At 34.8% G+C, this 17,044-nt stretch overlaps 1 protein-coding gene across 5 annotated transcripts in view; it reads right to left on the minus strand.

Moving 5' to 3' along the window:
* SUSD4 (sushi domain containing 4) overlaps nt 1–17,044 on the minus strand; it is an 83,702-nt gene that overhangs the window by 25,112 nt on the left and 41,546 nt on the right. For 3 of the 5 annotated variants that reach the window (XM_087717833.1, XM_087717834.1, XM_087717835.1), the window contains 2 exons: nt 12,224–12,436; nt 6,399–6,578 (listed from right to left, as the gene is read on the minus strand). In XM_087717833.1, the coding sequence (XP_087573959.1) occupies nt 6,399–6,578; nt 12,224–12,436 (393 nt within the window). The remainder of the gene's footprint in view (nt 1–6,398; nt 6,579–12,223; nt 12,437–17,044) is intronic. The other 2 variants (XM_014074467.2, XM_014074470.2) reach the window with 2 other exon arrangements.

Here is a 17,044-nt window from a genome sequence, read left to right on the forward strand (position 1 = left end):
GCAGAATTCCCTGGCTGTCCATTTGTCATAGATGAGAATAATAGAAGTTTATTATGCTACAGTATGCTGTCAAACTGGCGGTTCATGGCCCAGATGTGTCATGCACAAGCTGCGCCTACCCTGGCTCTGTAAAGGCAAAAAAATGTCACAACACATCACATGATGCAATCAAGGGACATTAACCCTCCAGAAATTAGATTGGCCCCCACTCTGACACTTTTTCATAAGACCCTAAAGATGTGATTTTGCCAGCAAGACTAGGGAACTGAGAGTGGGATGGAGCCCATTAAATGGCTGATTTGAGTGTGTGTTGTTACTGGGGAGGGGGAGGGGGAATTATTTATTTATTATTATTTTTTATATTGTGTTTGTATTGTCTGTAAGCTGCTTAGAAGTGCTGTGAGCGAGTAGGTGGCTACATAAATTCTCTACAATAAATAAAATTAATTTCCTTAAGACTTGGCTTTGTTCCCAAACTGGCGGTTAGGGTGGCCCTGGAACCTTTTAAAAAATATATCCAGAATGTTACTTTAACCTGGGCAGTCATGTTGTTTGGGTTGTGTTTTTAATTTATATAATGGATATACTATAAGACAGCATATGAAAATAAATCATTGCTCTCTTTTAATCTCTTTCTAATGGGAATAATGTCAAACTACATAGTTGTATCTTTAAATTGATAAAAGTTGCTGTAGAAATAGTTCTCTCTTAATTCCACTTAAAATTATTTAAGGCCATACAAAAGTTATAGCTTACCACAATTCTACTTGAGCAGAAGCTTTGCATTTAGTAGGAAAATTAGACAAAAGCATTCTAAACTGACTGACTTACAAATGTACAATTTGTTCCTCCTAAAATGTATTTATTGAATCAATCTTGACTCCTATGGACATAACCATGAATTTTTCTTTGCATCAGGATAGGCATAGTTTATTTCTAGGGTATCTTCCATAGATTCCCAGTGTACAGCCCTGATATTGCCTATGATCTCTCATCCAAATATCAATAATCTCAACAAGATAATCTCAACAGATAGCCTGTTGCTATCTGAGGAAATATTTCCTCTTAGTTACCCACTAATACTCAGATCTTGCAAATTTGTGGAAAAATATGTGTTAATCCCCATGCTTCTTATGGTTTTGTATTTTTTAACGAACGCATTGGGTGGATAATGAGTCTGCAGTTTGTAGGGAATAAAAAAAAGGCAAGCTACTTTATAGTATCTATCTACAAGACACTCTCATCTAGACTGGTATGTTTTTATAGAAATGGCTAGTTTATATAATTATAATGGTAGTTTATATAATTATTATGGCTAGTTTATGTTATTATGGGCGGAAAAGTTGTGGTTTCGTGTTAATGCTTTTTTTACTGCAACAGAGAAAGTTGGAAGTCAATATTTCTTTTCTTTCCTCAGTTTCTCCTCACTTTTCTCTCCCCCTTTCCTTCCCACTGTGTTTTCCTATTTACTTTTGTTTTTTGTATTTTATCTTAATAAAAATGTTAAAATGAAGACTCTCTCATCTAACTTACAGCTTTCTTACATGATGAGAGAATACAGATATTTACTCTAATTATAATCTGTTGAAGGATTTTCATATAGTTTCCTATTTGTACAACAAAGTGCACTGATAGTTTTCTGCAAAGGACCATAATTTTATTCTAGTGTGAAAAGATAATCCTTCTCGCAAAAGAACAAACTTCCAGATCAGAATTTTACATTGATCATGATAGTGTAGCAATATCAGTCTGGTTGTCCTGATATAGATTTTTTTATAACTCTATACAGGTAGCCCTCAATTTATGGCAACAATTGAGTCCCAAATTTCCATTGCTAAGCAAGACACTTGTTAAGTGAGTTTTGCCAAGGTGGCGCAGTGGTTAAAAGCAGCACTGCAGGCTACTGCTAGATCAGCAGGTCAGCGGTTCAAATCTCACCGGCTCAGGGTTGACTCAGCCTTCCATCCTTCCGAGGTGGGTAAAATGAGGACCCAGATTGTTGGGGGCAATATGCTGACTCTCTGTAAACCGCTTAGAGAGGCCTGAAAGGCCTATGAAGCGGTATATAAGTCTACTGCTATTGCTATTGCTATTGCCCCATTTTATCACCTTTCTTACCACAATTGTTAAGTGAATCACTGCAGTTGTCAAGTTAGCCTATAAATTTAATAAATAGAATATAAATATAAATAGTAATATAGTTGTTAAGTGAATCTGGTTTCCCCATTGACTGCTTGTCAGAAGGTCACAGAAAATGATCACATGATCCTGGGACACCGCAACCATCATTAACACTTGCCAGTTGCAAGCATCCACATTTTGATCATGTGACCATGGGAAGTGCAATGGTCATGTGAAAATGTCTTAAATCATGTTTTTTCAATACTGTTGTAACTTTGAATGGTCACTAAATGAATAGTTGTAGGACAAGGACTATGTGTAATCCTTACTTACCAACCATAATTGGAATCAACTATTCCATCATTAAGCAATGCGGTCAGAAAATGAAATTTCATGTGACCATATCTAACTTAAGACATCAATTCAGGCTACAGTCATGCAATTTACAATATCCTACCAATTTCTCCATCCCCACTGACTTTGCTTATCATAAGCCAACTGTGAAATGTCAAATGGCAATCATGTGACCATGGGATACTATAATCGTTATAACTGACAGGTACTAAATTGCAATCGTAAGACCAGGATATGTTGCAACAGCTGAAAGTTTGAGGCCCAGCAGATCCATTAAAATGGCATCTGTTTCATAAATTGTACTCTAGCAAATGGCTATTTAACATGCCTACATTTTATACAGTATTAGCAAGAACTATAGCACCACCTCTCTTTCAAAACTACGCATTCATTCAGAAAAATTGTGGAAGGAAGCTATAGCCAATGCTAAATCTTGCTAACTCTATACCACAATATTTACTCATAGTTAAATAATGCATAACACCTTGGTGTTACAACACATTTCAAAAGTAACCAGAGTTTATCAACTTTCCATTTTTACTATTATGCTACTAATATGAGAGAAGAGGGGATTCAATTGCAGAAAGTGTTAGTGGACTAGAAAGGATGGTTAACCTACCTATCCACTGATTCAGTTAAAAGCAGTTCTGCAATAAGTAGGGATTTTTTTTCCTGAAACCAGAAAAAATCTAGAGATAAAATAAACTTGTGAGGAAGTAAAATTGGTTAAATGGAGCAGCAGCCACACTTTCTGATTCCACCCCAGCAATTGACCCTACATCACCCCACTGCTTATATAGCATTCCCTACATAAAAAATAGAGATCTGAATCTTTGCTAATCTGCCAATGAAGTTTGTAATTTAGGATAATACAGAGCGATGCATACCAGGCAAAACATCTTAACTCCTCCGAAGTGTTGAAGATTGGCTTCAACTATTTAAGAAAGTAGTTCTTGATGGTTCAATAGAATAATTAAACACACAGGAATGGAGAAATACTTAGATTTTGTTAGGGATTATTAGAAAGCCCCACATGGCATGCACCAGGATAACTGAGGAATTATTTCATTCCAATGGGATGGGCCCACTCTCCCTGCAATAGCAGATGGGACATACTGTGAATCCTGTAACTTAAGGAATTCTGGCTGGTAGGGTCCAGAACATCCTTCTCTGCCATAGCTCTTGCCATTTGGAACATTTTACCCTCTTGGAGTAAGATCGCTCCCTCCTTCCTGATCTTCCGTAAAGGCCTGAAGACCTTGCTGTGCACTAGTTGGCTTTGGGCCCAATAGAGGAGTGTCATGCTGAAGATGGTTCGTGACCCGTCAAAAGGGCGAACGACAAAACCGTGCCCGACTAAACCGCGTCGCTGATGTCATCAACAGGGCAACAACAGCCAGCACGGAGAAAGAAGGGCGCTTTAAATAGCGCTTTGAAAGAAAGCCGATTCCACTTAAGGTAAGGGTCAGGTTTAGGGTTAGGTTTAGGGTTAGGTTTAGGGTTAGGTTAAGGGTTAGGGTTAGGTTTAGGGTTAGGTTAAGGGTTAGGATTAGGTTTAGGATTAGGTTTAGGGTTAGGTTAAGGGTTAGGTTTAGGGTTAGGTTTAGGGTTAGGTTAAGGGTTAGGGTTAGGTTTAGGCTTAGGGGTTAAGTTTAGGGTTAGGGTTTACAGCGTGCTTCTGTCTCCGCGCTGTTGTCGCCCTGTTGATGACATCAGCGACGCGGTTTAGTCAGGCATGGTTTTGTCGTTCGCCCTTTTGTCGGTGAACCAGATGGTTGATGGACTAATAGCAGATCTTACTCCCTAAAGGCTCTCTTCCCCCCCTTCCCCCTCTTTTTACCATAATTTATAATTTTATTCCTACTAAATATATGTTTATATAGTTTTATTGCTTTTAACCTTGTTCACCTTGTGGTGAGATGGGTGGCAGACAAATTTAACAGATATTAATTAATAATAATAATAATAAAAGAAAATAATTTGAAAATTAAGTACACTTGAAGGCAGAATCAGAAGCAATGGATCGACACTAATAAAGGAGAGAAGAAAGATAGAATTAAGAAGAAACTTCCTTATAGTTAGCACAATTAATCAGTGGAATGGCTTGCCTTCAGAAGTTGTGGGTATTCCATGTCTGGATTTTTTAAGAAGACATTGGACAACCATTTGTCTGAAATGGTATAGGGTCTCCTGCTTGTAAATGTGACTGTATTTCACATTTGCTGTCGCATCATTGTAAAGAAAATTACTAATAAAGCTCCACAATTAAATTTTTAAAAAAATTATAGAGAAACTACAAAAGGTTTATTTATTTATTTAGTGTATGGCACTATGAAAGAGTTAAACACAAAAACTGGAAAGCTGATCAATTTTCTCCCTCTGAGGTAAGTCATTTGAGATATTTAAGTATTGAGATACTTAACATTGTAGGGAAAAGTTACAAGAACATTATAATTTTATAACAAGGTATGCATTCTGTGGTAGACACAATAAAGTTATGTAACTGAATCTGAAGTATACACCTAAAGTAAATGTAACATTTGAAATAGTTGTAGTCAAATTGCAACTTATATACCCATGATTCATGAGAAAAGAAAATTAAGAACTTCCTTATTATTCCCCACCTCAAAAATTTAAGATTTAAAACCCATTGTTTTCTGATCTTCAAATCAAATGTATCCATAATACCAATTCATAAATAACAATTCATAGGATAAAAAATTATTATACGCTGGAATACTCCCCCCCCCAAAAATCTAAATATACCTTATACCAAAACAAATAGAGTAAGTGGAGTAAATGCTACAGTGCTTACCTAGCTAATATCAGACAGACAAATTATTGTGGCATGATATGGCATAAATGTAGTTCAGAAGAACCATCATTTTCTTTAAAAACGTTTTAAACACTTTTAAAAATCTATTTTACCCTATTTGTTTTATTGGAAAGGTTCACAGTTTCTATATATTTTACTATTTTGGTGTATTTATTAACACTATTTTTTAGTTTAATGTTTATTTCTCTCATTGTATTTGAGGTTTATGTTTATTTCTCTCATTATATTTTTATTTTATTGCATTTGTGTTTTGTTATTTATATTGTGAGCTGTCCTTTGCTGATATGGGAATGTGTGCCACCAAAATAAAATTAAATTAAAAAAGATGTTATTGTTATGGATGTTTATTGGTTAAAAATCATAAAAGCAAGAGAGATGGAATTCAATAAAAAAGCTTATTTCCCCTGAAAAAAAAAATAGTTTGTACATAGTTTATGTGTTTGATGTACATAGTTTATGTGTTTGATGGACTTTCTTTCATATAATTATACAGCTGTATCTTATTCAGGATTTCCTTATTTCTGCAAATGAATGAACGGGATCAAAGGCAAATAAATTTTGAACATAATAATTCCATGCTATATATTTCTTTTAGTGCTCATTATCTGGAAGATGTAGGATAGCACTTTCAATGAAATTTTATTTAGGATTACAGATGCAAGAACAATTAGTAACCTGCTCTTAGTGTCAGAAAGTTTCTATTTGACATCAGAACCAAGAAAATAGATAAGGTAAAATCCCTTGTGATGCTGATTTTAATTATTTTTGAATTAAGTAATGAATTAGTTCTTTAATTGAAGTAAAAGATTCAATTAACTTGAGAACCTAATTATTTATATCAGCAAGTTTAAAAAGAATTTAAAAATACAAAACATTTAATTTTATCTCTCAAATGAAGCAAACAATAGACTAATCATATTAAAAATGCATTTTGGCCATTTTAATTGCAAAATATCTCTAATAAAGGTAATGCTGTACTAGAAACTATAGTTAATTGTTATATCCTTAAGATGCAAGCCTTGTGCCACCCTCCCAATCTGTCATTACTCAAAGTGTAAGATCTATAAGATGCTCTACTGTACTAAACCTTGGCAAATGGGCAGATTATCCCATGTTCCATCATCTTGACATATTGATACCAGGTTGTCTAAATCAGAGAAGTGGATCTGGAATCCTTCGTGACAGCTGATTATTAATTTATTTCCAGTTCTGTATGTCTTGTTCTGAATCTCTGCATCTTCAACAGCTGGAGCAAGGCAATCTGTAGCTTCATAAAAAAATGTTGCATTATTATCTTAAATTTGAAAATGGTGGCTAACGTAATGCAAAAAGTTTTATATGTATACAAGTAGTCCTTGACTTACAACAGTTGGTTTAGTGACCGTTCAAAGTTATAATGGCACTGAAAAAATGACATGACCATTTTTCATACTTACAACTGTTGTAGCCTCCCTAAGGTTATGTGATCAAAATTCAGACTCTTAGTAACTTGATTCATACTTATGATAGTTATGATAGGGTCATGTGAACAGTTTTTACAACCTTCTTACAAGCAAAACCAATGGGGAAGGCAGGTTCACTTAACAATCATGTTACCAACTTAACAACTGCAGGGATTTGCTTATCAATGTGGTTTGAAGGTCGTAAAATGGGGCAAAACTCACTTAACAAATGTCTCACTTAACTTGATAAATTTTGGGCTCAATTGTGGTCATAAATTGAGGACTATCTGCAGTTTTCCACACTGTGCTACATTTCCTACATTATATTAGGAAATTTGCATTTTTTTAAAAAGTGATTTATTGTTTGGTTATCAATACTGTATCAGGATCAGTATACAACTTTACTAATATATATTTATTATTATTGTCCATCCCCCCCCAAATAAAGAATGGTTAAAGCATTTTTACAAAAAAAGAAACAAAACTTGACATATATACATACTTATAACAATGTAAAAGCAGCAAACAAAAAACACATAGCATTAATAAATAAAGAAATAAATGAAATTGAGCCATATGCGAAACTGACAATCAATTACTGTAAAGATCAGCTTATTTAATTGCTGACAAAAAGATACAAATAAAGAGGAAGCTGATCCATCTCCACTTGTAGGATTCTACAGTTGTTCTTAAACAGCAGTGAAGTTTAAATGAGAGGAAATTACTGTTAAATTAATCCAGGGTTTTTAAGCTAGTAACCAGTACATTAAATGAAACTTTGCATACAGCCAACATGGTAGCCAGTAAATTTTCTATAATAATGAAGTCACATACATTGTACCTAGTCAGACCTGTCAAAATGACAGCAAAATTCTCCACTAGTTGAAATTTCTTAGTTGTTATCAAGGGCAGCACCAATTAGACCATTTACAGCAATCTGTGTGGGAAATAATATTATTTATTTACTGAATGTATGCCCCATGTTTCTTTTAAGTAGCTTGAAGCTATAATAAGCTTACAGGAAGTCAATTTGTTGCAGTTGGTAGGATATACAAAAGATACTACAGTAGTGAGAATTTATGAAAAAGATACATGCCAGGAAAAGTCAATCTATGCTTGTTTTCATTTATTTATTTGGCAGCTTGGTTGGTTGTTTCAATTGTAACCAGCTCTAAGATCATTTACTCCTGTGTTATTCTTTAATATTATTGTTTTACTCATATATTTTTACAGAAACATTCATATTTTTCTATACAAGTTGCATGTTTGATTTTTTATGAGATAAAACAAAGAGGTCCCAATCAATCAGTAACTTATTATTTTTTCATTTATCAATGTTGACAATTACTCTAATGCATATACAGACTATAAAATAATAATAATTAATGCTTGATCATTGTAGCCATTTGGATAGTAAGACAGACTGAAAGTAATGTAAAAAAAACCAAATTATAGTTAAATGTTTAAAAAAAAGAGTAAGATTGCATTTTAATGGATCAATGGATAATTTGTTTGTTCTCTCTCTTTATAAAATATCAGTTATTAAAAAGAAATTAGTAGTATGTTTTTGTTTAAAAGGATTCAAGAGATTTTACTCCCTGCTGAACTATCTCTGATTTATCAATTATTAGTTTCAGTTTCATATTTCTGCTTATTACCTTTCTCCAGTGAATAAATAATAGGTCTTTGTGGAGTAGGATCCAACAATCTAGGAAAATTATTTAAGCCAAGAAGTGATAATTTTGCCCAAAGCATTAAGTATTTTTCTCAGTTAATTGGCAATTATAAGCCAGAATTATTGAGGTTTTGCATGAGGAAAGTCTCTCTCTCTCCTTCTCTCTTTCCTTCCCTCCCCCTCCCATCCTCTATGTATCTATGGTATCATTAAAAAGAAAAATAAATAAATATGTATATTTGTGTACATCTGCAAATGACAGCTGCATGCATGTTGTATTGTAAACAGAACATTCATAATCTCAATACTGATTAATGTGAGATAGTAACAGCAAGCAAAATGATAGACGAGTCATTTTTTAAAACCCAGGAATACATTTAAAGAACTAATTCAGTCTACAAGTATGGGAGAGTGTGTTTTTAAACTCTAGCTAAAGATACTATTTTGCCCCAGTCAGATTTGTATTCATAATTGTACATTACCATTTCTAGGCTTCCTGCTTGAAGAAACCAGAAAGCAAACTTTTAGTTTATAGGTTTGCCCAGAATTTGTGCCATGATACAGTTAGAGATTATACAATATATCTAGAATAATGATTTGCAAAAAATATTTCACATATTACAAATGTTCACGTTACGACTTTGGAGCATTGAGGAATGATGGCATGATGAACTTCATCACCTCTTTATCCTTGTCAGAAAAAGTGTTCACTAACTCCCTCCTTTCTACCTTGCTGAAAGAATCTTTCTATCCTCTTTTTACAGAATTTGTACCCACATGGTGTAGGAAAGACAGAAACTGTGGCTCATACGCAAGTCTCTGTGCTGTAGAGATTATTTTCAAACCCCTCACTTTTAGCTGATATACCAGACAGGCCAGAGGTGGGTTGCTCCCTGTTCGAACCGGATCAGCCGAGCTTCGCCCACCTGCCTGGACACTTCTGCGCATGCGAGCATGAGTGAACTGGTAGTGCTGGGATTTGAAACCCACCTCTGAGACAGGCCTGAAAATTGTTGTGTGATCTCTCTGGCCACTTTCCTGAAAGGATATTGGCCACTGCCATATTCTGTCCAGGGGTCAGCAGAATTCACCAGACAATGCTTATGTTGGTAAAAATAAGGATTCCTACCTCATGTTTTCTTAAAAATCAATGTTTGCTTTGATCAATTATTGCAATAGTAAATTTGATTTGATAGAAACAGCAATTGCTTATAAAAGCTAAAATATAATAAAAGCAATAAACTTAACCAAATGCTTCCTGAAGAGCAACTTTTCCTAACATTTAAGAATGAATTATATCTAGAACACACCAAGTTCGTTCTCTCTCTTTCTTTCTCTCCATCTCTCTCTCTCTCTCTCTCTTTCTGTCTCTCTCTCTCTCACACACACACACATACACGGATTAAAACATGTAACTATAAACCATATGCTGCTTCAAATAGAAGACCTAAAGCAATGCTCTTAACTATGATGAGAATGAGAACAAGTGGAAAAATTGCTATTTAAGAGGTCGATTTTTAAAGTATTCAGGCCCAAAGCCATGTGATCCTTTCAAAACCAAATAGCCACAATTTGTATTGAGCTGGAAACAGATTTAGTGTAAGTAAACTAAAATAGATATAATGTGGTCATCCAGTCTTTTGCATCAAATATCAGATTCTTTTCAAGAGAAATCTCACATAAAGTGGGATGCATCAAATCTGGAAGGAGCTATTTTAAACTGAGTAACGGTGCAAGATGTGCCTTTGTCAAAATGGCAGCAAATAGGAAACCAGGTGAAGGTGGCAAAGAGAAAGCATACCAGAACAGAGCAACCTGAACTACTGTACAAATCTGTTATTTCAGAAATAAACTGACTTAGACAACTCACTTGCAAATGGTATTTTCATTTTATGCTTATATACTTCTGTCTCTGTGAATGAAAGAGCTTGTATCATCTCTATATTATTAATATCAGAGCCTGAATTCCCCAAAACTTCACCCAGCAATTTCATGCAGATGATAAATATAGGGAACTGTGGAACATTTTATTGATTAAGAGAATATAGTCGTCCCCCCCCACTTCCCTCCCAGCTACTTGACCCAAGTAACCTTGTCTGTCAAGAATGAAAGAAATAATTTGCACAATGCTACCACCCATCCCTCCAGCAATACAGAACTGTTGAATGTACAGAATACAATTGAAATATTTAGCAAAATCAATAGGATTCCACACTTTTATCTATTTCCAAAGACAAGTTATACACGATAAGCTTCAAGACAATTTCTCTGTTAAATCCAGAGCACAAAATAATCTAGTTTTATTCTACATCTCCAACAAATTATTTACTCTTACTCTCTCCTTTGTTACAGAGACAAAAAATGTGTGTATTTCAGCCTACTTTTAAACAACTGTTTGCTAAAGGATGACCCAGTACATTATCATGATGGTTAAATGATGGTCTATTTCCTGGCAAGGCTGAGCTATATGGACTCATGACCACATTACAGATAGTATTGTGACAGACTCTTAAGAACCCATTCTATCCATTTTAGAAATAATCTTGCAGATTTTTTTGTAAAGATTTCACATATAAAAATATGATTAATAATTTTGTTAAAACATGCAAACTATATAATTTGCTTATGTGATAAACACATAATACTTATTCTTATTTTATATGGTTGATGCTAAAAAGTTTTGTTTGTGACATATTTAGGTTCATTTTTACAACTAAAATATCACACAATACAGATGAAGTAGTATTTTTCTAAATCAATTTGTATCGGGTGGAATAAAGCACATTCAGTCAGAATATGATTTATTCCAATAGCAAATTCCTTTCCTTTCTAGGGTCCCTTCATACCTCAGAGACATGCTGAACTGGTATTAATGGTCAGAACTCTACTCATAGATCAATGCCTGAACTTCCTTAAACTACCTCAATACTTTGAAAAACAATTCATCAGCAGAACTTAACCTGAACATTTTTAGCAGAATAAGTGTAAATAAGCAGTCTTTCTTCTCTATAGTTTTAATCATAGCAACATCACTAATATTAATACAGCAAATTAATACAGAACACAATGTTTAATAGAAGTTGAAATTTTTATTTGTACTTAGACTGACATGGATAATATATTGATAATTTCCTGCTCTAACTCTGCTCCTCTCAAAAGATTCCATAATAAAAAAATGCATGTAAGAAATAATCACACAGAAAACAACACCCATAGACACATTCCTAATGTAGAAATAATTGTTTTAAAACAATTGTATGTGCCATTCCTTTTCACTTCAAGTTAAATTTACAACCTTCCAGCAACACATAACAGATTTTATATTCTGATTAACATATACCTTTATTATAAGTTAATTATCCTGTTATTAAAATAGAACTTTAAAGTTATATAAATAACATCTGAAGAATAATTAAATACTAAATTTGTATCTATTTTATTTGGATGTATACCACCTGCATCTTTAATCTACTATTTTCCTATTTTATAGCTATAAAATATATCACATTTGTCACATACACAAATATTTTTAAAACAGCTTCTTTGGGAATATCAGCTTCTGTTTGTGGACAGAGTATTTAATGAATTCTGATTTTTAGTGTCAAAAGAAATGCATATTTTTATTTGACTCAGTGATGCCACCTCTTTCTTTGTGAATATGCAGTATTAAAATAAACATTGTTTTAAAATCTTCTCAGAAATTATAGCACAATCTCGTAAACCAGAAACATAGAGATAGTACAACCATGGAGGCTTTTTTACAAATGAAATTTGCTAACAGTAAATTAGACTTACCTTCTTGTAGGCACACAGGTTTATCACTTGGCTTCCAGCTTAGGGAGCCATTAAAATGTCTCTCACAAAGCTTTTGGGATGGACCCTTAAGCCTGTATCCTTCTTGGCAATGAAATCGGACAACTGAACTTTCAAAGAAAACACCTGTGCTGGGCATTTTATATCCATATTCGGGGAATCCAGGATCAGAACAAGCATGGAGTTCGTCAAAACCTACATCAACAAAGATGTAAAATATTTATGTTCAGTCAGACAGTTATATCCTATTCTTCTTATCTCTAGTATTTGCTAAACTGAGCTGAGATACAGATTCCAAAACATAAGTTGCATAGAGTGTTTCCAAAGCTAATGGGCAGAGCCTGAAACAAGATAACTCAGTTGATTCTGAAGCATGTGTTTAGCTTGACTTTTGTGCACACACAACGCACATTAAACCTTTATAGCCCCAAACAGTGCTTAATATTATTAGCATTTCTTAGTTTAATTCTTTTAATCTTAACTCCTTGTGACCACATGAAGAAGTCCATCCACATTGTAGGCAATGTTTTTTGAAGTGATTTGCATCACCTTCTTCTTAGGACCTGAATATCTGGTCCCAAATCACGCAGTTGGCCCCTATTCTAAAGTGAGACTAGGATTCAGGTCTCCATGCTCCTAGTTTCACACTTTAACCCCTAGTCTACAGTAAATTGATTTCGAACAATAAAATACAAAATAGCAAATTAAAAACTTAGCAAACACAGACCATATAAACTAGTAAGTTGATAAAGTGCAATACTTTTCACACTAATCATGGAAATTGAGTTCATCATGACAATTTAGCAATTTCTGAGTTTGACTCTTGGTGACTTCAGAGAGACTCTTAACACAGCCAGTTTGCCATTTTTTTTTCTCCTGAAATGCTTTCTCTATTTCCACTCTAGACTACTTCACTAGTATTCTCCGAGGACTTTCCAATAGTAACCAGGTGTGCCTCTGCCATGCTTTTTGAAGTTAGCCAAGATAAGATGAGAAACCAATAGTTTCCATCCAACCAACTCAATCTAGCAAATTAGGCATGCTGCAGATACCATCAGCCAGAATGTCAACTGGTGGGAACTAGAAGATGGATTTTTTCCTGATGTAATCCCTGCCTTATGGAATATTCTACCCTCAGAGATTAGACTGGCCCTAACCTTGTCCTTTTACAAGGATTTAAACTTAGCTATGTACCTAGGTCTAGGGCTCAGAATGCATTAATGGTCTCATTACTTGACTTTACTTTTAGTTAATTAAATATCATGGTTGCTGTTTGTATTTATCTTTGTGAATGTTTTTACTGTTTTAATTTAATTGAAGTTTTAATTATAATTTTAGAATTGTATACTATCTAGAGTCATTTGGTTGAGTTGAACGTCTATTGAAATTAAATGAATGAATGAATGATACAACCTGCAATCAGAATGGACGAATGAAGGTCTGTTTTTAAAAATATTCATTACAGAACATGTTAAATGGCTTTTCATTTGCAACAAAAACTCACTAACTTCAAACAAATCTTAGATTTAGATTAAAAGAAGCACTTCTCCTGAACACCTTAAAACTGTGTTAGGTTCCTGTGGAATGCCATTTTAAGGCAGACTAGAGCACGGGTTTGTATTGCAACATTTTTTGCCTTTGCGGAGCTGGGGTGGGCGTGTCTGAGTTATAATTCTGTTCATGACAAAGAGTAAAGGATGTATTAAAGGATGGATCCCTTTCTTAGAGTGGGTACAACTGCTTCATCAAACATTTAAATATTTATTATGTGCAACAGTGAAAACAAACATCCAGATGACAGTTTTTTAAAAAAGGAAGAAGAAATAACTGATTTATGAAGAAGTTGATCTTGGTCACGATCAACTCGGAGACTAGTTTGTCCCTCAAACCCATGTTCTCAAACAAACATATCTAAGCCAAAACAAGTTTATACATCTCAGATCTTAATCTATAATAGAATCTAATAAAACAATATATATAGCAACTAACTACCAGCAGCTTCCTATCTAAATTCACTAAATATGATGCTATTACTATTGGCTGAGGTGGCACTTTTCCCTTTAAACTGCTGTCAGCTAGCTTTGGAGAAAAAATAACACAAGCTCCAAAAGACAAAAGCTAAATGAAGATTATACTTTCCTCTTATTTGTCCCTAGTATTTGATTTTTTTCCAGGCTTTAGTTGTTTCCACCCAATACGTACAGGTCAACGGACTTTTTTTTAGCCAACTAAGTTACCTTTTAGCCTATTTGGCCACTTTGAAGATAATTTTTTCTATATGATGGTCTCAGATTTTATCTGAGTTAATGATTGTTGTTTCAGCTACATTAAGATATACAAATTAGTCAGGACCCAATTTTTAAAATTGATTTAATTTGAATCAATATTGTGATGAATAGTTTGTTCATAAAGATTACATGCAAAAATTTACCAAATCACCAAATCAATTTGAAAACATTCAAAGAGAAAATTTTATTGCATTGTGTTTGAATTAAATGTTTATATATCCCCTAGGCTTCACAAGTATTTTATGGATGGGGCTTCCTGGGCGGCACTTACTGATGGAAGCAGCTTAACATAGCTGCTCCCGAGTTCCTGGTCGCGTTATCTGTTTAGATGATCATCTATCAGACGTCTAACAGGTTTCTTACTCTTCGGGCAAGAAGGGAAGAAGATTAGTTCTGCTGTGCAAACACCCTTTGATTTTTGCAGCTTCTGTGTCTGCGGAAAGAGGGGGGCCAGCCGAAGGCAGAACGGCATCCATGCTGGGAATCTCCAACTGCTTTGTGCAGTACGAAGTAAGCATCCTCCCACTCAGATCGAAGTTTGAACTATTTGATTTTAACACGAGTTGAGCTCGCATGCGAGGACTTTAATTGTTTATCCAAATCCTAGCTTCATTTTTTACAAGATCTTCTTCCGTTAATTTATCTACTTAAAGAGGCATTTAAAATGGCGACGAGCCTGCGGAATTCCTCCGTAACAATGATTATTTTCTTAATCTCCTTGTTAAATTCTACAGAGCTTTAAAACTTCAAAGGAAAGGAGTGATTTATTACTCTGCCTCACAGCCGGCCAGCAGAGTTTTACTAATCAGTTTCACTTTTACAAGACTTTCTTTCTTCCGTTAATTCTGCTAATTTAGAGACACTTAAAATGGCGATGAATATGCTGAACTGTCTCGTTACAATGCTTATTTCCTGAAACCTTTTGCAAAGTCCTACCGAGCCTCAAAAACTTCAAAATAAAGGGGGAGATTCAGTACCTCTTTCCATAGCTGTACAGTGGGTCAGTAGAGTTTTACTAATTGCCTGAAGATAAAACTTGGAATGGCCTCAAAACCAAATCCTAATTTGAACCCCCCCCTTCAGCTCCCAGAAGCACATCTCCAGTACCTAGTACAAAGTCGCAGCCTCCGCTCTCCATGCCCCCTGCTGGAGATTTGCTAACGAAAGAATTCTTCTTGAGGGAATTAAATGAGGCTCTCAACACCCAGACAATTAAAGTGGAAGACAAACTTAAAGACTTTAAAGAGGAGATAAAACAGGAGATAAAACAGGAGATAAAACAGGAGATAAAAGAACTTAAAGAAGAGTTGTATGATAAAATTGATGCCAGGGTTGTTAAAATTAGAGATGATATGCTGGGGCTGGTAACTGTACTGACAGAACATGTTTCCGGAATTGAAGATAGTCTAGAGGATCTTAATGAAGCTAATACCAACTTGACATCGAAAACAGAGGTGGTGCAACAAAAAGTTGAAAATGCTGAAAAAGAAATTATTATGATACAGTACAGGCAAATGGAACTGGCATTAAGAGTAAGGGGGTTGCGTGAAGAAAAACAGGAGAACCTGAAACAGATTCTTTCAGAAGTTTTTGATTGTCTGGTGGGAAGACCGGGGCTAAGTTTGACTGGCAAATTGATAAAGTTTATCGTGTTAACTCTTGGGTGGCAAAGCAGAAGCAGCTTCTTCGATACATTGTTATATATTTCACTACAAGAGAGCTCAGAAACACGATATTACAAGAGTCTTATAACACTAAGCTCCAAATTGGGGGTCAAGACCTGACTGTTTTGAAAGAGATACCACCTCAAATGCTAAGAGCCAGGAGAGATTATGCTTTTTTAGTTGAAGAACTTAGAAACCGTCAGATACAGTACAGATGGGACGCACCATTTGGCATTATACTTACATTTGATAGGCAAAGATATCGTCTCAACTCCGTATGGAAAGCCCGAGATTTTTATCATAATATTTTGAAGGCTGGACACCCTGCACCATCTGGACCCGGAGAAAGACCACAAGAAGGACAAGACAGACAGCAAACCACACAACTACCAGATAAGATGGATCATCTCTCTCCCCTAGAAGCACAAGGTGTTATGGAACAAAGACCTAGCCGTATGACTACTAGACGAATGGATAAACAAGCTAAAAGGCAACAACCTCAACAATCACCTGCCATCGATCAAGGAGCTACAGCAACAAGTCCAGAAGCCATGGGAGGAGTTAGGCCAAAGGTTAAACAGGCCATACAGGAGACTCTAAAAAAGCTTCAGGTAACCAAAGATGACAACTAAGATTTTAACATGGAACGTCAATGGATTGAATTCTCCACAGAAGAGAAAGAAAATATTTCACTATCTTAAACAGTTTAAGAATGACATAATTTGTTTGCAAGAAACTCATATTAAATCAACTGATCAAAAATATCTGATTAACCCAAAACTTGGTCAACACTTTGAAACTTCTGCTATGGAAAAGAAAAATTGTATAGTTGTATACTTAAGAAAAGATAT

The sequence above is a fragment of the Thamnophis sirtalis genome, unplaced genomic scaffold, assembly GCF_051295495.1.
Source record: "Thamnophis sirtalis isolate CommonGarterSnake01/CBP01778 unplaced genomic scaffold, rThaSir2_p1.2 scaffold_6, whole genome shotgun sequence".
NCBI lineage: Eukaryota > Metazoa > Chordata > Lepidosauria > Squamata > Natricidae > Thamnophis > Thamnophis sirtalis.